The sequence below is a fragment of the Nannobrachium achirus genome (assembly GCF_963921795.1).
Source record: "Nannobrachium achirus genome assembly, chromosome: 4".
In the NCBI taxonomy this organism is placed as follows: domain Eukaryota; kingdom Metazoa; phylum Chordata; class Actinopteri; order Myctophiformes; family Myctophidae; genus Nannobrachium; species Nannobrachium achirus.
In genome coordinates this window covers 24,785,082-24,807,220 of record NC_137813.1, presented here as the reverse complement: position 1 = coordinate 24,807,220, position 22,139 = coordinate 24,785,082, and the positions used below count along the sequence as shown (strand labels likewise).

The window sequence follows — 22,139 nt, the reverse complement described above, 5'->3', positions numbered from 1 at the left end:
ATAGAACAACAAAACAATATAATATTTTGTTGTTGTTCGTCCGAAGTCATTCAGAATCAGAAATGACACTTGTATTTATCGCAAGCAGGTCGTAATTCCCATTTGATTGAACCGGGCAAAGGTTTGGGGTTTTGTCCGTCGGATCACAGCAGATGCTCGGCTGTTACAGGGAGCAGGTGCGCTGAATAGAACAGGGGTTCCAGCCAGGCTTCCAGCGGTAAAGGGTTAACCGCCGGCAGTCAGGGAGGCTGCGTCGGAAAGGGCTTTTTGTGTGTGTGCGTTCGCTGTCTTCCGGAGCCAGCCGTCATCATCTTGATCAGCAGACAGACAGAGCACTCAGTCAGTCTGCATGGCCAGAAGACGCCGGTGAAACCACCGTCTCCATCGATGCTCCGTGCAGCCAGGATGGAGGAGTTTGTCACGGAGGACGAGGAGCCCTGGTACGACCAGAGGGACCTGGAGCAGGGTGAGTGGTGTTTTCACTTTAATACTGTTTGATATGTCGGGACACGGGAGGCTTGTAATATTCTCTGTACAACGATAGCTACATGATCGCAGGAGGCTATATAGACCTATATATATTTGTTTTATGCATTTGCTCATCAGTGAAGTAGTAAAAATCTTGCAGCCAAATTACTCGGAGGTATAGTCCTTGAATGTATCCATGTATTGTTTATACGGTGAGATTTGTATTGGTATAAATATACATCAATTATTATCGTGCCTCTTCTAAAAGGGAGTCTCTCTCTCTCTCTCTCTTACACACACACACACACACACACACACACACACACACACACACACACACACACACACACACACACACACACACACACACACACAGCCGTCGATCGCTGCTCCCATGGCCAATTATTCAGATCTCGTCAGTGTCAGTGATGCCTCCCAGAATAGCCCCTCTGTCTTGACTGATCTCTGCTTCTCTGCCCTCCCCTTCACCACAAAGCCGAGTGGATGGATGGATGGAGGTGATGGAGGGTCACATCATCCACGCTCTATCATTGTCATTTTTAGATGTATTTATAAATAGGCTAATTATAATTCCCTCTGGGCTCTAATAATGTTGAGCAGGCATGTGCACACATAGACATCAAAGGGGGCTTGAGCCCCTGCCCTTTTACCCATCTGTAAAAAAAAAAGTGCCCTCTCCAGACCATGAATGTAGTACTATGGTGAAAGAAATGCAAATGCCCTCTTTCCATGCCATACCTGAAGGCAGCATTCAATAGAATTGCATTGTGCAAACTCTCCTGAACTTGAATGCAACATCTTATGTTGAAATAATTGCCCTCTCTGTGTAGAAATCCAATACTGGAGATGCCATATCTCCAGTATTGACTTGATTATGCTTAGTTCAGTGTGGTATCAAGCACCGAAAATAGCCGACCTCCAAGAGGTCTGCTATTTTCGATATTTTCACCAAGGCCCTTTTTAGAAATTTCAGCCCCTGCCTCTCTAACATTCTCTGCACGTCCCTGTAGTTGGAGAGGCTGAGTGACATGGAAGGATATGACTGACATCATGGCTGGCTGTGAGTCAGATGCTATAGTGGCATCATCAACACGTAGGGTAAAGGGTTTTCTGGGTAAAGAAAAACAGGGGGAAAGAAAACATGATTGGAATTCTCAAAGACGTGGAAAATGTTGGAACAAAGAAAGTCATTGTGCAGAATGTTGTGAAAGGGCGTAATATCTTGTAGTTCATACCCTCCCTGCCAGTGGTGGAAAGAAACTAAGTAGTTAGTACATTTACTCCGGACTTTCACTTTATAACATTGCAACAATTGTAGTTTTTCCACCACTGCTGTATCTGCCAAAACTGGACGATGGCACAGTATGAATAGTGAATGTCTCTTTCAGTCATTTTGACAGGGACATTAGAGGGACACTGAAACAGACTATAGCTTGTTTGTCTCTGACGGCCATGCTCTTTATATTTTACACGGAACAGGCTAGAGGTTAATGAGATTATTTGGACGTCCCTTACCGTACATCACATCACAATGATTAGATTTAGGTAATTCAATTGGCCCTGCCTTTCACTCTGAAAAAACACACTGTGTGTGTGTGTGTGTGTGTGTGTGTGTGTGTGTGTGTGTGTGTGTGTGTGTGTGTGTGTGTGTGTGTGTGTGTGTGTGTGTGTGTGTGTGTGTGTACAATTTTGAATAGTTATCCTGCACTTTTTATTGCATGTATCCAACAACTCCATTCGCTCATCTACATAGTCCTTCCTCCTCCCCCCACTGCCCAAGGACAGTCTGTCATTTTCCTTTTGTAACAATGGCAGCTCACTGGTCTGGACCACTTGGAGATTGTGTGTGTGTGTGTGTGTGTGTGGTCTCTCCTGCGCCTGTCTGTGTTAATGCAGAGCCAGTGAGTGTTCACCCACTCTGTGCCAGCAGGACAATTTCCATTCCTACATGACTAACCCACACGTGCGCATCTAAGTTGCATTGTCTGAAGCTCACATCTAGTTGTTGTAACTGTAACTTGTTTACCCTTAAAGATCACAGAACAATGTGGCTTTTTAAGGATATGACAAGAAATGGAACTGTGGAAATCCCAGTCCTTGGAGATCAACACCTGTTGTCTTCAGGGAGGGCAGAGAATGTGGTTTTTCTCTACTCGATTTGCTTAATAAATTCAACCATATTCAATTGCATCCATTCCAGATCTATCGCCATTTCACAGTCACGGCTGTCACGCTCTGAGTCGTGCATTAACTGTTGGCACATGTGTGCCAATGGTTAATGGATGACTTGAGCGTGACTATGGAGATATGTGAGATGTGACATATCTCTGTATTCCCTTTTGATGTGTGTGAATTCCATTCAGCGGGAGGGACCACAGGGGTGTTGGAACCTCACAAACACAATGTCAACGGTTGCACAAATGTCACAAACGTGACATTTCTGTTCAAATCCAGACGTCACATTTGTGAACCTGGAGTCACGCATATTCTGTCACGTGCCAATATGGAGATGGGGAGAGACAGAGGCCTAAACATGAGGTGTGAAGGCTGCTCGGTGGCCTGAACATTTAGTATCTATATATAAATATATTCCCTTTTGATGTGTGAATCTCACATTCTGTGGGAGTGAATGGAGCTGAACGTGACATCATTACACTGTACCATCTGCCCAGAGAGAGATGCTACATATGTTCACTTACTAATGAGTGCAAGACTCACCTGTGTGCACCGCAGAACTTGCATATATAACGGCATCGTTCCCAAAGCAAAATGTGCTTGCACTGCTTGCAGCGATTACCATGCTTGTAGCTTTGAGCAGTGAGAGTTCAGATCAGGATTGTAGAACATTTGCCCCAATAAATAAGCCCCAAAGCCTGACATAAATGACCTCCACTGAGGCACTTTTGTTTCTAGCTCCTAATCTGATCAGCTGAGAATGCTTCGAAGCCCAATATTGAATAAAGCCCAGATGAGATGCCAAGCCCAGCGGACACACACACATCTTTTCTTTCTCCCCAGTCTTGTACAGTGGGATGATGATGAGGCTCAAAGCTGCTTTGGCACGCTGGGTTGGCAGGTAATCGGGGGGGGGGGGGGGATGTTGAGGTCTGTCCCACAGCGAGAGACACTCACACATTATACAGTAGTCTAACATGTCCTTAGACACGTCTCTGGAGATGAGCTGTTACAGTAGCTCACTGCTATTTTGTTCATTTTATCGCACTCTGTCAGGGTTTGACATCATTCAAATCTAGTTGTGGAGGCTAGACAATATTACAATGACCTATTTGTATAATTTGGCTTAATAATTGAAGAAAGGTGCGATTTCTCTCTCTCTCTCTCTCTATCACACACACACATCCCTACTGTAAGTACGTTGCTGAGATACACACACAGCCAGCCTCCTCTCCAGGTGGGGCAGACAGTAAATCATAAGGGCTCTCCCTGGTGATTTGCCCCTGTGAGGAAACTGTGTGTTACTGTCAATGCTGACACTGTACATTGTGGTGATAAAATGCTGCATTACTACTCTTTACTACTCTGTAATGGAGGTCAATGCCTCTCACTCAGTCTTCCCCAGTACCCCTGGGTACTGTTAGTACGTTGGAGCCAGCAGAATCCTCGGTCCAACTAGGCCGTCTCTCTCTGTGAGAGGTGAATAATGTATATGTACGGCTTGTATGCCCAACTTAGGCGATAAGAGTAGTGGTTCTCAAACATTTTCATGTCAAGAACACCCAAATTGATATGGGGGGTTCTCCCTTGGGGGCCCCACTTTTAGAACCACTGCTGTAGAGAACAGAAAATCCCGGGCACTGTGTGTGTGTGTGTGTGTGCATGCGTGTGTGTGCGCACACGTGCAGTCTTATTAGCCTGGCAGGTCTTATTAGGAGCTCGGGCTCCTGCTGCAGATGGCTTCCGGTGTGTTGCCCTGTATTGACTTTCTGCACTTTAACAGATCAAACACTGAATGGTCCCATTCACTGTTGTTGATTTCCATGCCAAAATCATGTTCCCCACTTTCCTCAGCCTTTTGGCTGGAAATTGTTTCAGCAGGACTCGAGAGCCTTTTTTTTCCCTTTAAGATTGTTTTCTTCTAGTTACAATACACTGAAGCAGGTTTACTTCATACTTCATAGTCAGCAGAGCAGACACCTTGTCTTATACCCACTAACTGTAACAAAGAAAAACACCACACCCCCACCTCCAGGTACACAGTAAATCCCCTGCGTGCTAAAGCGACAGGGGAGGTAAACGCAAACGGCATGAGTATCCCCTGACATCCAGATCACGCTAGTCTCCGGATGCTCAGAGTAGTCTTACATATATATGCGTCTCCTGTGCCTTTTTAGTATTCCAAGTAAACAAGCCCAGTTGCTAAGTAGGTCTTTCCTCCCAAGGCCTTCCTCTTTCATCTAGGTTTTCTCGAGCTCATCTTGTATGGGGTCACGGTGGCTTGTCTTAACACATTGACCGCCTCCCCCGATAGTCCCGAGAAAATTCCAATGTCGCTCCCCGCCAGGCCCGATAGTCCCGAGAATTTGCTTTTATATAATGTAATGTTTAATTACATTCTTCTGCAGCCCGTGAAAAATTTTGAGCTTTCTGTCATATAAGGAACCAAAGATATCACTCATCAAAGTAAGTGTGTTTGAAAACAAGAGTGTAATAACGTATAAATCTCAATAGAAATGAATAAAACTCCCAATAAACCACAGTGAATGCATTTAGCGTGGCAGAGCGCAGCCCGCAGAGTGCAATCAGCGACACACTGGGCACACGCATGTAGAAGGATGTGGGGCAGGGATGTGCAGAGAATATTTAGAGAGGCAGGGGCTGACATTTCTAAAGGGGCCTTTTGGTGGACAATTCTATTGAATGCAGCCCTCAGGGGCAGGGGCTCAAGCCCCCTTTGATGTCTATGTGTGTACATGCCTGGTGAAGGGGCTGGCAGAAGCGACAACGGAGCAGCTGGATCTGAGACCATTTTGCACAAATCAAACAAAATCCAGTAAAATGTTCACTTGGAAAGCCATGACCTGCCTCATTGGCCAACAACACACAGCTTCATCATAACCCCCAAAGTCTCGACAACAAAATATTATGTCCCAGGCAGCCACACAACAACGAAGATCAGAAGATCAGATCAGCAGGAGCGTCACAAGGGAAAAGTGGGACTGAGTCTGATTTACTAGGGCCCAAGGTGGAAGGGGCTTCATTATTTTATACTTTTGCTATTGAAAAATAGCAGATTTACAAGCTTGCAGCGCGACACTCGGTGCCATGCTGTGAGCTTGTATACATCTATTTTTGAAATCCCCCTATGAAGAAAATTCATGGGCCCGCAGTGAATCCTTGTACCCACTGGGTACAAGGATTCACTGCGGCGAATTGTCTTCATAGGGGGATTTCAAAAATAGATATATACAAGCTCACAGCATGGCAACGAGTGTCGCGCTGCAAGCTTGTAGATCTGCTATTTTTCAATAGCAAAAGTATAAAATAATGAAGCATTTGAACAGATCCTCAGCCTCTGAGCCAAACAACCCACTACAGTACAAACACATAGAATCACCTGATGCAGCGCCGGTCCATTCGACTACCAATCCGATCTTCAAGCCCTGCTCGCGGGAGAGGAGAGGAGAGGAGAAAATACCCCCCGGCGAAGTCCTCGGTCAGGCTTTTCTGGTCTGAAGAAAAGCGACGCGTCGCGCCCATATAACTCCAACAAAAGTAGTGAAAATAGCAGATTTACAAGCACACAACGCCTCATCCCAAGCGCGATGATCGTTTCACGAGTGTCCTCCAACGAGTAAGAAAAGTAAACGCGACGATCATCATTTGGCAGCTCTGTTTCCATCCTAAACGTACTGTTGTTTTGGTGGATAATATTCCAGTCTGATGAAAGGGTCGCGTCCAAGGACAGGTCCATATAACTCCATGTAACAAAAGTACTGAAAATAGCAGATCTACAAGCACACAACGCCTCGTCGCATCAGCCGCATCACAAGCACGATAATCGTTTCAACGAGTAAGAAAAAGCAAACGCGACGATCATCATTTGGCAGCTCTGTTTCCAAAGTAGGCCTACTGTTTAGCTTCGCTAGGTTTTCCCTGCTGTGCACGCGCGATGCGCGCGCGCATGCAGGCATGTGCATTTGAGGCGCGCCGTGCACGAGCGCGCAGCCTGAGAAGAGAACGTCTAAACGTGCAGCGCTCCTGGAACCATCTAGCGTGATCGCACATCGCAGCAGTGTGCTCATAGACTATAATGAGTGTGCTCTGTTCTAAAGCCCGCCTACTGTATCCGGTTATGTAACACTCAGATACATGCAAGACACGTTTCCGCATCTGGTATAGACCCAGAACGGATCAGCAACAAGCAGGGCAAATTGTCCCAATCAGTTCTCTACAGGCCACTGAGGCCATGCAGCCAGCAGTTTGCGCACATCAATCAACAGAGCATGAGAGCGATTCAATTCAAAGGAACGTTATTGGCATGAGAAAACATAGGCTACGTTTACATCGCCAAAGCAAGTGCCACAAATAAATAAAAACAATTGAATATGGGGAACATATTTACAGTTATACACATAGGCCTTGCCTTATATAAAGTTATAAGTTATAAGTGTGTGTGTGTGTGTGTGTGTGTGTGTGTGTGTGTGTGTGTGTGTGTGTGTGTGTGTGTGTGCGTGTGCGTGTGCGTGTGCGTGTGCGTGTGCGTGCGTGCGTGCGTGCGTGCGTGCGTGCGTGCGTGCGTGCGTGCGTGTGTCAAAATGTGATCTGTGCAAAATAAAACACTTGAATGTTGAATAAAAGGTAAAAAGCTTATTTCTATTTCTGTGAAGTCAGTATGACGCCCTAAGGGCAAGAGGTGACCTATTACAGCCCTATTACACTATTCCAGTTATTGCCCTATTACACAATTACACTTATTACACTAGTACACTTATCTGATAAGTGCCTGACGCCATAAATTCAAATATCAACTGAATTATCCACTTGAAAAGCGATCGATCACAAAAAGGTCAATATCTCCAGTTTTATCAATTAGAGCTGGATTTTGGTCAAAAATGGCTATTTTGAGATGGCTGCAACTATAGAAAAAAAAGCTTTTTATTTATTTATTTTATTTTTTGGTGAGACTAGAGGTTGTCTTGTTTCATTTCAGGTACTGTAGGACATTGTCAAAAGAATACAGAATTTAGGAAAAATGTCAATATAAAAAAAAATTATAAATTTTTTCATTAAACAAAATGGCAGGAGAGCCAAACAGTCAATGTTAAAATGGCGGCCAATGTGTTAATCAGAAAAGACGGGATTTAAAACGGAAAAAGACCCTATAGGCAGAATAGAGAAAAGGATCTCCTTTTCCCTTGTGATGCATTTTCAATTAATTTGACCTGATTCGGCGTTGCTTTTTAGTAGTCTGCAGATGAGCATGGCCTTGTCAATCATGAAAGTATTTTTTCCCCCTTCTCTTCATTTTCTAAAGGCTAAGAGTGGTGAAAACATGCGTCACATCATAAAGTATAATCATAATGTTCTCATAGGATTGGGATCCTTTAGGATTATAAGCATTCCCTCTTAATGATCCGATTCCTCACGGTTCCCATTAACAATTCCTATCCATGAGTTTCCAGCGTCCCATCGTGCATTTAGCAGAAGGTGGGCGACAGTTCCGGAGTCGCAGCCGAGCCGAGCCCAGTGCTCACAACAGTCGCATCTGTGACGCGACGTGAGCTTGTATGTCAGCTGTTCTCTGGACGTGTCCCACACATAATTCTACAGTAAATTAGGAGGATAGGAGTTCTAAATGGACATTTAACTCTGGACTCTCAAATGAACCCCTATTTGGTTCGGTATTTGTAATTATTTAGCAGGTGTGAAGTCCACATACCGTTTTCTTTTTTATTTAACGGTTCCAGAAACTGTTCCAAATGTGACAAAACCGATTCCGGTTCCTTCAATGTTTGATTCGGTTCCAGATCCCAACCCTAGTTTTCACTACTCACTCACCACTGTATCTCTTGCATGTTTGTGCTCATGTGTCTTTCTTCTTTCTTAGACCTGCACCTGGCAGCAGAGCTGGGCAAGACTCTGCTGGAGCGCAACAAGGAGCTGGAAGACTCTCTGCAGCAGATGTACATCAACAATGAGGAGCAAGTGCAGGAGATTGAGGTTGGTCCAGAGTGCAATGCTATGCATCATGTGCCTGATACTGTGAACCTCAAGGAAAATACATTTAGTGAGTAATCGAGAAGTGTGTTTTTTAACATGTTACTAAACATTGTATATATCAACGCATCGATTAAAGTGTGTCGCGCAAAGATTGTGAAAATAGCCAACATACTCACAACGTGTTGTGCTGTGTTGCAAGCTTGAAGATTGGCTATTTTCTCTTTTCATTTAATGTTTTGAAAATGTCATTATAGGTAATGACATGAATAAAATAGAGATAGGTTTATAACCGATTATTTTATATAAAAGAAATCAATGTTTTATTATTGATTAAATAGATTACCGTAGTTCGATTCACTTTTGCATCCCTGATGCCGAACAAGTTGGTGAAGTCAACAATACAAGTGTGTTTGTGCAAGTGTGTGGAGAAGATGCACTCTTATCTCCTGCACACCTCCATTCTCCTTGTAAAGTATGAAGGAATGAAGACTGTGATACTGCATGGCAGGGGGCCAGAGCAGAGCACAGAGGATCCTGTCCTGTGTGACACAGCCTCCTCATTAGAGCTCAGAGACTCCTTATTAGTCTGTGAGCCAAGCGGCACACAGTGCAGGAAATGTACCATCAGCAGACACAGTACACTGTGCTGGCAGACACAACACACCAGTGGCTGAACAGAAAAAGGAAAACTGCTGCTACTTGGGGAGGATGTGCAAATGACAATCGAATGCTACAGACTTATTATGTGAATATAATTTAGGGCTGGAACAATGACCGCATTACTGCAATAAGGCGGCAATGTGATGCATGCCACAGGTTTGAGCCCATTATCGCAATTGTGGGGGAAAAAAGGTTTTAGGAGTGCATATGGTATCATAACCACAATAATTATTGTTTAGTAACTGACTGTCTTCTAATGTTCAAGGGCTTTTGGAGAAAGAGAGAACCCATTGGGAGTGCACCTTTTCCTCCCCAATTTAATCATTAAGCCAATCGATTCCTCCCCACATACCCATTTCTGTCACTGCTGTCGTATCCTATCTGCCAGTGAGGAGCCCCCACCGGGAGGACTTACTGGTGGATGTACTGTAAGTCGATGACCTGCACCGTACATGGTCCATGTCTCTCCCCTGCAGTACCTGTCCAAGCAGCTGGAGATGCTGAGGGAGATGAACGAGCAGCATGCCAAGGTCTATGAACAGCTGGACGTCACGGCCCGGGAGCTGGAGATCACCAACGAGAAGCTGCTGCTGGAGAGCAAGGCGTCGCAGCAGAAGATAGACAGGTGAACACTGGACTATAGTTTACACATAACGAGTTTACACATAATGAGCTTATAATAATGGTTGTGTGCCATTTTTGAATTGCAAACAAATCTAAAATGACACAGATGCTTTCCCGGTTTTGATGTTAAACATCCGGTGCATGAGTGCAATGCCTGAGGCAGGAAACGTTTGATATTAATTTGGATGAGAATCGTTCCATTCAGGTGTTGACGATCACATTTTTGATACAAATACTTGTGGGACTGAAGACCTTCCTGAGAATACTGTCCACTTCGTTCCAATCATATGGTTAGGAATATCCAGGGCTGATTAAAAGAATAGATTACACTATGAATATTATGTTTTGCCCCCTAGTCTAGTTTGGTAAATAGCTGGCTGTTGTCTGGCAGACTGATTAACTATGTATGCATGACCAATCGATGCTTTCATTAAAACCTGGAGAAAGAGACTGTAGCCAACACCACCACCCACAGCAGCAGTTCTTTATTTGTATGCTGCATGCATTTCATACATAGAAAACAGCTTCACAAGCAGACACAAAACGGATGCAGATGCCATGGGTCAAACGGAGGACAAATAAACTCCAAAGAAACGGAAGAGATAGTATGAAGACAACTGGCATTTACAAAACGGGATAGTCAAAGAGGAGATAATGCTGTGCACTCAAAACATGATTGAGATTGTTTGACCACGCTCGTGCCTGCCCTCTGGCCACCCTAGCCTATATGCCATCTTTTCAGTGCAGAATGTCTCCTTTTTGACCAGTCTTTTGACCAGTGCCTTCTGGTTTTCTCAAAGAAATTAATTAATTGATAAGCCGTGTATCAGGTGTTGTTTTCCCCAAAGTGGTTTCATAATCACAATAATTAGGGATTTATTTGTCTCAGAAATGGCTAATAAGATTACTATGTGAATGGTTTCCTCTGTTCTTTCTCAATATGCTTCTGTTCAGAACACTGGCTTTAGGATAATGTTATGTTGGGTTAATATGTTGATAATTTTTATCAACAATATTGTTACATTTGCTCTCGTGTACATGCACTGTAGAACTATCTTCTTCTTTTTTTTTTTTTTTTGCAAAACGTCTCACAAAAAGCCTCACAGAAGGGAGAAGATGTCCCTGCAGTTACCCCTGCCATCTGTCATCGAATAACTCATGAACACATGGTAAATGAATAAGACAAGATTACATGGCTTATTCACTTCCATAATCCTTTTTTTTTATTATTATGTTGGTTGAGGGGAAGGTTTTCAGTGCTTTTGAGAGTGAGCTCTCGAGACACAAAGGTTTTATATCAAATTACCGAAATGGAATGAAGAAAAATAGTTAAAAATCCACCCTTTGTAGTTAGGGTAAGTATGGTTCGCAATGTGAGGTCCAGGGACCCTCAGGGTTCCTTGAGGTTCCAAATGGATTCTTGGAGTTTTGTAATTCTTAGAGTGTACAAATGCAACCAAATGGACCTTTACAGTAGGGTTGTTCGATTAATCGATTTTTAATCGTAACCCGTTTTTTTTCCTTTGGACGATTTAAAAAAATGGAAATCGTAAAATCGATTTTCACTTTAATTAGGGAAATTCTTACTCATTGGAGCCTTGCACGCGCAAAAAGTACACAGCCCCGTCCTCCTAAAGCAGGACGACAAGGTCCGACACCAAATTAATACTACTTTCTATCTGATGTGTAATTTCTTTGATGCACGTTTAGCGCACGTCAGACTGAGCAGAGTTCACCACCGCACTGCGCTCACTCGCGATGGTTCAAGCAGCAAACAGAACAAAACGCTGCTGAGCTGGTAAACTTACTTACTTGTTGTAGTTTGAAAGAAGCTTATTAATTCTGTGTTACCCACCTACTGACTGTAGTTTACTCCTACTGTCCCTGTCACTGTGTTAATTTTGCGTCGGGAAGCGAAGCGCTTCGCCTCCGTTTACAATCAGTCAACATCTCCGTGCATGAGTGGTGCAGGGCAGGGGCGTAGCCAGGAATTACATTTTGGTAGGCGAAATGCCTACCAAAATGCCTCACCAGCCTCCAAGAGCTGGCTTGTTTTGGCTGTTTTGTCACTCACTATTGATAATGAAACACTAAGGACGCTAAGTTGTATGTGATCGTTGCACAACTAAAGTTATTATTATTAATACCCTTATTGTTTTATTGCATTTTGCTATTTGGCTATATAAAAAAAATCAAAAAATGAAACAATAATGAAAAAAAAATCATTTCCTTGCATTTTTTAAATGAAAACAAAATAGTTGAAACAATGTATTATTCTTTTAACAAAAAATCGAAATCGAAAATCGGGATTTCAGAGAAAATAATCGAGATTTTATTTTTTGGCCATATCGAACAACCCTACTTTACAGGTACATTTGGTTCCATTTGTACAGTTACTGGGGTCTTGAATGTATGTATGGGTCTGGTATGTAGTAGCGAGGGTCAATGCAAGCATACTTATGCAAACGCGCGCGCGTGCGTGTGTGTGTGTTTGTCTTGTGTGCATAGGTTGACGGGCACTATGGAGGCGTTGCAGGGTCAGGTGGACAGTCTGCAGGGTCGGGTGGACGAGCTGCGCTCCCTGGAGGAGCTGAGGGTCCGCAGGGAGAAGAAGGAACGACGCAAGACCGTGCACTCCTTCCCCTGCCTCAAAGAGCTGTGCACCGCACCCAGGTTAATGACAGCCAATGACTGAATGCACTCTGTCGGTCATGTTATGAGTGTGGATAGTTTCAGTAAGACTAGTGTTAATCTTATTTTATGCTTTAGCTTTTGAAAAATAGCAGATATACAAGCTCACAGCTTGCTATTTTTGACAAATCGTGAACATTTGTCTGGCAGGTATGAGGACGGCTTCCTATTGGCCAACCCGGGCAGCGTGGACCTGGTGGAGCGGCGGCCGGCGGACGAGGAGAACACGCGGCTGCGGGACATGGTGGCGTCGCTGCGCGCCGCCATGGCCACGGAGCGCAGCCGGCGGGAGGGCGCCGAGCGCGAGTGCACCGCCGTCCTGCAGGAGTTTGAGCGGCTGGAACAGCGCCTCCTGGGGGCCGAGGGCTGCCAGCTGCGCGTGCAGGAGCTGGAGGCGGAGCTGCAGGAGATGCAGCAGCTCAGACGCTCCCGCGTCTGTCTGATGGGCGGTAGCATGGAGGTACGCATGGCCACATCGGTTTTTATTGGCGGGGTTGCTATTAGGCCAGTGGTTTGCAAACTTTCAAATTTCAAGGTTTCCCCTTAACTCTGACAAATAAAACCAAATGAACCCGGTTAAAAAAGTATTTAGTATCATTTTAAACTTGAAGTACAAACGTGTTTTCTGTCAGTTCTAACCAAAATGGCTATTATCTCAACGTTTTCCTCGCAACATAATTGCTAAAATATGCTATAAATACAAGGTATATATTTATAGGGGTGCCCCGAGCCAAAAAAGTTTGGGAACCCCTGCTTAAAAGGGGTCTAAATTGACCCCTACAAGTCTGTAACTCTGTCAGTGTACAAATGACAGAGTTAGAGGGAGTACAGGGGGAGACCTTGAAATATAAACATTTGCTGTAAATCAGTGGTTCTCAACCTATTATTTTGGGGGGGTCCCCAGATGTTTAGCTTAATGTTAACATTCCTTTCTCACACTCAACAGTAAGCAGACCAACATACAGTATAAGTGTATAGAGGGTATCTGCACATTTCTGAAGTGACAATTTAAGGACTTTTTAATACCTCTAAAATGACAAATTAAACATTGGGCAAATTTTCAAATATTAGCGGAAGAAATTGTGAAAATAGCCGATCTTCATGAGCATGTAGATCGGCTATTTTCACAATAGAACTGTGTTATACAAAATGTAATGCCTAAACTCTTGCTCGTCAGGGTGGGGGGGTCCGCAGTTAAAATATGATTATTTTGGGTGTCACAGCCTGAAAAGGTTGAGAACCACTGCTGTAAATCAAAAGTCCAACTAAAACGTGCTGCCGTCTCCAGGCCTACGCGGAGGACGGTGTGGAGCAGACGCTGCTCAACAACGCCCCAGAGACGGACACGGCGGACGAGGGCGCGGCGCCGGAGGAAGGCGGCGCGGGGGAGGGCGCCGCGCCTGCGCCCGGCCAGCAGGGGGTCCCGGTGAGGAAGAGCTGCAGCGACACGGCCCTGAACGCCATCTCGGCCCGCGACGCTTCGGGCCGGCGGCAGGGCAGCTACGCGCTCCACGCCAACGGCGTGCGCAAGCGCGGCATGTCCATCCTCCGGGAGGTGGACGAGCAGTACCACGCCCTGCTGGAGAAGTACGAGGAGCTGCTGGGGAAGTGCCGGCGCCACGAGGAGAGCGTGTGTCACGCCGGCGTGCAGACGTCGCGGCCCGTCTCCAGGGACCCGTCCATGAAGGACTACAGCATGGTCTCGTCGTCCTCCTGCGGGCCCTCCGCATCGGGGGCCGCCTGCGCCGCCGCCGCCTCCTCCTCCTCCGGCCCGCCCACGCCCCCTCAGACGCCCTCCACCCCGGAGGCGTTGGAGGGGATCAGCCGGCAGGTGGAGCAAGTGGACAAGCGGCTGGGCCAGAACACGCCCGAGTACAAGGCTCTCTTCAAGGAGATCTTCTCTCGTCTGCAGAAGACCAAGAGTGACCTGAACCCCGGCAAGGGCAGGAAGGCCGGCAAGTCGAGCAAAGGAAAACTGCCTAAAAAACCCACTCTGCCTGAGGATGAGACTTTGTGATGCACTGGAAGACAAAACGTCTCTTTAAGTTATTTGTCTCTCTGCTTTGACTGCTGCTAGGTTGGCCCACTCTTGTCTGAAGCCTACTATGACACTGTCGCTCACCGACTATTTTTTTGCCAAGGAACACCGTCGGGCGACAGGCTGTAAATCAGGCATTATTAATGACAGGATGCCTGTTGTCAGGTCAGAAGGTGTTTAATGATGCATATTCTGTTATGGTAGTCTCACATAGCCACACGATTAGCGATCTCTGTCTGGGGAAATCTAAAGTCAACTTAGGGGCTAGAACACAACCCTAAGCCTACTGCCTTGAAAACCGAGCCTGATACTGTCCCAATATGAAAGATACAGTCTTTGCGTTGTTTCTGCAATGCAGGTATTCTTTTTTAAATCTCTGAATTGCAGCCACCCAGCTTTACCTCCTACAATGAATTTAGATTTTTCACCATGGGTATCGGAAGGCGGAGATCTCTGATCTTTTGGATATGCGAGATGTTATGGATGCCTTCTCTGCACCCAGACACTAGCTTGATCCAACGTCAAACTGCCAAATGTTACATATCACTACACAGAAAGGTTCCACAGCTGTGGCTGGGTGACAGGTTGTCAGATAACAATTCTAAAGACTTTAAGACAATCCAGTGTGATCTACATGGGATTTGTTATTGATGGAGGATGGTACTAATTCAAACATGATTTAACTCTATTGCCAATGATGTTTTTCATTATTCTCTTTTTGAAACTACGATTAATTATGCCAAGTAATTTATTATTTATAAATGGATGGAAATAATTTTGCTGATGTTTCGAGACTAATTATGCCAAGAAACGAAGTACATCCGGCATGATGCATGAATGAATGGATCCATTAAAGGAAGAAAGACGTAGGCCTACGATTTTACCTGATTTAAGATCAACCAACAGTAAAAACCTCAAATCGGTTGTCTTGAATTTATAGAAGACCCAGTGTGACGATGCAGATGGTAGTAATATGAATTATGTATAAAGTCGGGGTGGTTCGTGTGTGGATGAACATTAAGGAATTGTCCAGATGGCATTCCTTCACAAGACCTCCCCGTTATGTTGCCAAAATGTGTTGCACATAAATATTCATTACATTCAAGTAAACTGGGTTTGGTTTGTTTAAATGGTTTACCATAACTTATTTGGTGAAGGCACTGACTCCTGAAATGCTAATGCTACAGACGTGTTGTTAAACCACATTTTAACCCTGGCGTCCATGTTTGTCAAAAATAGCGGAAATAGCCGTTCTGCAAAGCTCGCAACGCGTCCTGTTGTGAGTTTGTAGATCGGCTATCTCTGCTAGTTGTATGACTAATTATGTAGCGCCTAAGTGGTTAGCAACTTTTAACGGCATGCATTGCGGTTGTGTACTGTTGAATTTGTACTTGGGGTTTTGATTTGTGTTAGATGTTACACACTGTGTACACTGTGAAATCTCCAGTTCAACATTAACCTCTTATTTGTAGTCATTTGTAGTAATGAATGAGTAATTTAAAATGTGTTCCCGCCCAATTAAAAACATGCAACACCTGGATGCTTTGCTGTGGTGCTTTAAAGTGTTTAAAGCTGGTCTGGATCTCTCAACAATCAGCGTAATGGAAAAAACAAATGAGGACATCAGCACTTTAGGACGGCGATTTTATGAATGCCATTTTTACATTTCTGACCATTTATATACTGTAGCTTAGAGAAGATCTACAAGCTGTGAGCTTCTACTGGGGGCACACTTTTTCCCATTGAAATGCACTGGCAGAATCCCCCCTCATAAATAGAATAAAAGTGCAGTGTGCGTGTTTATTTCAAAATCAACTTATTCAAATAATTTAGTGGAGTGAAAGTAATACAATAATATGAAAAGTATTTCAAATGGGAAACACAACAGTAAAGTAAAAATACCTCAAAGTAAATGTACTTAGCTACTTATGTGAGAAGTACCTTAAGAAAGCAGTCTTGCCATTTTGTGGCCCATAGTTTAGGGTACAAGTACACCCCCTATGTTGCAGGGATTTAAACCCAATATAACCATTGATGTTGAATACCAAATAGGGAGGCATTGGGTATACCTTTTGTAGTCTTATGATTAGCTGGGGCTGGGGGTTGAACCTGACCTACCAATCTTAAAAGCAGACACTTTCACCCCAAGGTCACTGAGTTGGTGGTTCCAACGAGACTGTGTATGTGAAATAGATTTAAAGATTAGTTAAACGGCTGCAAGAAAATTTACAAGATAAATAAAGCATCTAATACCGAAAGGCAAAAGAAAAATGTCTCAACAGGGGCACTTTGCTGATTTTAGATATCAGAATATGTTTGCTTTTAGTGTGGATTACATGGTATGTGAAAACTGTTTTTAAGGTGTTCTGTGCCTATTCAGCAGATGTAAACTAAAGCTGCTATTTCCATTGTTTTTAAATAAGTCTAAGTCGTGATTAGTTCAAGTTCATAATGTTCTTTTCCCTTCCTAGAAAAGTAGTGGAGTCAATTGTGGGCTACAACATTTGCCTTTGAAATGTAGTGGAATGCAGGGACGGTTTGCCCCCCCGAGGGCCCCTGGCCGATAATTTTTTAGGGCCCCCTACACTCCACCATAACCCCTTATGGCCCCTGAGAGCCAAGGGCCCCTGGCAACGGTCCCACCGGCTCAATGGTTAATCCAGCCTGAGACCACTTTACTACCTGTCAGAAACTCAGGGCACAGCTCTCTTAGGCTGGAATCACACATATGCGTCACGCATCTTCTCCGTATCGTCTGAGAATGGCCACTAGGAGCGCCGTACTAATGCATTGTCAATGGAAGGTTGTTTGGTTTTTTGTCGTTGCCGTGTCTCAAGCTCAACCGCAGCCTGTCTTTTGGCCAAGAGACACGGCAACGACAAAACACCAAACAACAAAATATAGTGTTATCCACATCTCCATGTTAGGACTCATATATGGGCATAAAAAGTATGTCATGTGACATCACTTCCTGTACAGACAGTCAGCCATTGACTCCGGATTAACAATGGCTACTGTCTATGACGGTAGTCCCATATGACATATTGGACTAGACTATCTCCATATATAGTGTTATCCACATCTCCATGTTTAGACAGCCAATGACTCCGGCCTAACAATGGCTACTTTCTATGACGGTAGTCCCATATGACATGATGGACTGGACTATCTCCATATATAGTGTTATCCACATTTCGTGTAGCCGCCCTGTACAGGAAGTGATGTCACAACTCGCTGACATCACACTGACATCACAGAGGATACGGACGGTCACGAGGATACGGAAGGAAGGAAGGACACTCAAGCGACACGGTTCTTCAGTATATCAGTATATGCGAACTTCGGTCGCAATTAGTTCTTCGACTCACATGGGTGACTCAAAACGTCTTTATGAATGCATTTGGCACTCATACTTTATGAGTTGTGATAGCTCTGTTTGGAAAGCTCTTGACTCATCACCAGAAGGTCATGGGATCAAATCCCAGCACCTCTGCAATTGACACTGATGGCTTGATTTTTTCTCTCCTTTAACCCTTAAGTGCTGTTCGGGTCATTTTGACCCGTTTTACATTTTCATTTGGAAAAAAAAGGTAGAAGTTTAAATTGTTTCCACCTGAAACTCACTGGCCTTAAAGATTCTTCTGAGATGAACATGTCAAAAAAATATTTTTGCACTACACCCATGCTACACCCCCCTCATATTTTTTGAACCTTAAGTGCTGTTCGGGTCATTTTGACCCGGAAGCACAGATGCACAGAAATACACAGTATTATGCCAAAACAGAGACACACAGTCACCCCCACTTGTCACCCCCACTTCTAACACCCCCCTTCCGAAGCCCCATTCCGAACCCCCCCCCCCCCCCCCCCCCCTTTTCTGCACCCCCCCCCCTCCCCACACTTGACCCCTGATGCACAGAAATGCAAGGAATCATGTACAAACACAGATACACAATCACCCCCTAACCCCTTCCACCCCTCCAACCCCCCCCCACCTCGCCCTTATCCCCTCCCCTCCAAACCCCCAACCCAACCCCCCCCCCCCACCTCCCTCCCTCCCACCCCCCCCCCCCCCCCCCCGCCACCCCAGATGCACAGAAATAAAAGAAAGCATGTATACTAACACAGACACACAGTCACACCTCGTTCCCCCCCTCCCCCCTCCTATTGCCCTCACCCCCCCACACCCTTCACCCCCTCTCCTCCTCACCCCTCCCCTCCTCACCCCCTCTCCTCCTCACCCCTCCCCTCACCCCTCCCCTCCTCACCCCTCACTTATCTGAAGTTTTCCTTGTGACTGTACTGTATCTTAGGGGAAATTTTACATTATTTTACATAAACATAAGGTGCTGTAAAGTAACACTGTATTTCAGGGGTGCTGTGGATGAAAATGTTGTTTACAAGGGTGCCCTGAGACCAAAGTGTTTGAAAACCTGTCCTAGTGTATACGTTCAAGTGTATTCATATTATGTGACGTTCATGTGTGTTCAGCTCTATGTGAGAATGATGTCCTGTTGAACCACAATTATTCAATTAATGGGCATGTTGTTCATAAAAATATTGTCTGATTTTCATTTTGTCCTATAAGCATGAGCAATATTGCCCAGTATTAAATAAAGTAGTTTTTTTACATGAATTTCAGCTAAATCATTAAAAACGCCTAGCTCTTTCAGTGTTTAATGTGATATAGCAAAGCAAGAATGCAAACATTTACCATATATATCATATGAATTGTTTGGTATTGAGTCAAAGTCAATGTATCATGATGATTTGTTAAGTTAAAATTTATATTAGTGTTGTTTTTTTTAAACCAAATACCCCCCGGGTCAAAATGACCCGAACAGAACGAAGGTGTAGTGAATCTGAACAGAACTTAAGGGTTAAAAGGCCATTGTCATTGACAATGCATTGGGCGCTTAAAGTTAAATATTTCAAAAACGACAAATTATTTCAAAGTAAAAATCTCAGGCATGCATATTCACAGTCAGGTGGAATTTTTGAATTGCGAATCAAGTTGCTCGGTTAAAGTATGTAGGAACAGCGAGGTGGCAAAGTTTTCAGATTCAAGTTTTAAAAGTTAAATATCTCCAAAATTACGAAACATTTCAAAGTAAAACGTTCCAATCATGTGTGTCGGCACTTAGGCGAATTATAAAAAGTATGAATGGAGTTTCTAGGTGAACATGTTTTTTTGAGGCGCACAAATCTGCCATTGAGCCCCATGTTAATTTTCAGAATTTTGTAAAGACTATATCTCTAACACCATGAAACACTGCAAATATTCATTTTCAGGCAAACATTTCCACAGTAAGCTAAACATGATAAAGTTTGAACAGTGTTTCTAGGTGTACGTTTGTAGCTCTAGTAGTCTGCCAAAGTTTGTACTTTTTCCATTGACAATGCATTGGGCGCTTAAAGTTAAATGTTTCAAAAACTACAAATTATTTCAATGTATAAATCTCAACCATACATGTCCACAGTAAGGTGGAATTTTTGCATTTTGAATCAAGTCGCTAAGTGAAAGTATGAAGGAACAGCGAGGTGCCAAAGTTATCAGATGTGGGGTTTAAAAGTTAATTATTTCCAAAACTACAAAATATTTCAAAGTAAAATCACACATTACAATTGAACCTTACTGTGGACATGCATGCTTGAGACTTTTACTTTGAAATGATTTGTAGTTTTTGAAATATTTAACTTTAAGTGCCCAATGCATTGTCAATGACAATGGACATTTAAAGGTGATACACCATGAAATTTCACTTTTCCTATTTTAAAACCTTTTTTTGGGGTCCCACTAGCACCTTCTATCCTCACAAAGTCCCATTTCTGACCGTTGTGTCTTTCTCTGGTTTTGAGAAGGCGATTAGCCAGTAGCTATGCCCCTCCCCTAAAAGCTTTTGTCCAATGCTAGCTTAGCAACCGGCAGCTTGCCAAGGCTGTTGCCAAGGCAAACCTTGGCAAGCTGGAAGTTATTCTAAGCTAGCATTGGACAAAAGCTTTTTGGGAGGGGCATAGCTACTGGTGCCAGTGTTGTGTTGGGATTTGAGCCCATGACCTTTTGACAATGATGATGAGTCAAGAGCTTTTCCAACTAAGCCACACAGACACATAATATGAGTGCCCAGTGCATTTTCAAAAACATTTTGAGTTACTCATGCATATCTTTACAAAGAACATTCAAAATGACTCCATCATCAAACCACAGGTAGACTCACTAGACTGGGGTTTGAATATGGAACCTCTCTGCTGAAAGTCAGATCATTAGACCACTCAGGAACGGATTAACCCTCGCGAGGGCCCCTGGTCGATAATAGATTTTTTACCTAACCCTCCCTCCCGACGCGCACTACCAGCTCAGATTTTAAGCCATGAAGTCCTACATCCCATTAGTCCTACATCTCATTAGTCCTAATTTGGTTAGGATTAGGTTTTAGGGTTAGGTTTAGGCATAGTTTTACTGAGGTTAGGGTTTGGGTTAGGTTTATTGAGGTTAGGTTTAGGCATAGTATTTTCACCAGGTTAACATTCACCAGATTTGGACTAAAGGGATGTAGGAACAATGAAATGTCTGACCGATGCCATAGCACCGGCATGTATAACCTGGGAGATGGTGGTGTTGGTGGAACTGCCCCAAGTGCTGGGACCCACTTCCTCTTAAAGCACTTGACCAGTGAGGTCAGTGCAGCAGCAGCAGCAGCAGCAGCAGCAGCAGCTGGGTGGTAGTTGATCAAGCTGGCTGGGGAGGCATTATTAGGAACAGGGACAAAGTAAATTTATTCCAGTAATACTTAACTGACATTTGAATTCCTTTAAGTACGATATATTTAGATTAATTCATTTAGACTATTATTGGGATAATAGGTAATAATAATCAGTAATCACAATTATCTTGGGCAGGATAAATGTTTGAAAGGATAGGTTGACCTTTCCTAATCTCTCAGGGGAATCTCCATTTCAGCCAGTCGTGGGAAAAGTAAAAATATTTCAACTTATGTAAAAGTATCCTGCAACTCTGTTACAAGCAGAATGTCCCATGTCCCAGGTTTTCTGTGTGCAATTAATTAAGACCTAATTCTTCAATCTTGCTTTTAGCTGATTCAAATCTCTGTGCTGTTATACATGTCTGCACTGTTTTCAAAATGTTTCATTTTTATGGTAGTCTATGTGGTAGACTGTGGTTCCCATGTTCCTTATTGATGTTTTAAACATTTTCTGCTTTGTTAATCATTTGTACCTTTTCTATTCAGCACTTCTGCTTCACTCTGTAAAGCACTTTGAGCTGCATTTCATGTAATGGAAGGTGCTATACAAATAAAGTTTGTTTATTATTATTTACAACCGATTTCAGCTTCAGTCAGCTGCTGGCTGTTCAGAAGGTCGGGTCAAGTGTCTTGCTCAGAGACAGAGACACTTCAACACATGTACAGATCAATCTAAAAAAATGAATATTGTG

At 43.8% G+C, this 22,139-nt stretch overlaps 1 protein-coding gene across 1 annotated transcript; it reads left to right on the top strand.

Annotated features, from left to right (window-relative positions):
- Window positions 1-387: 387 nt before the first annotated feature.
- Window positions 388-14,662, top strand: cdr2l (cerebellar degeneration-related protein 2-like; the record flags this gene model as incomplete). Its single annotated transcript, XM_080723168.1, has 6 exons — window positions 388-466; window positions 8,558-8,670; window positions 9,807-9,955; window positions 12,463-12,627; window positions 12,796-13,105; window positions 13,934-14,662. The coding sequence occupies 6 exons, from the start codon at window positions 388-390 to the stop codon at window positions 14,660-14,662; spliced, it is 1,545 nt and encodes a 514-aa protein (XP_080579294.1).
- Between the last annotated feature and the right edge of the window lie 7,477 nt (window positions 14,663-22,139).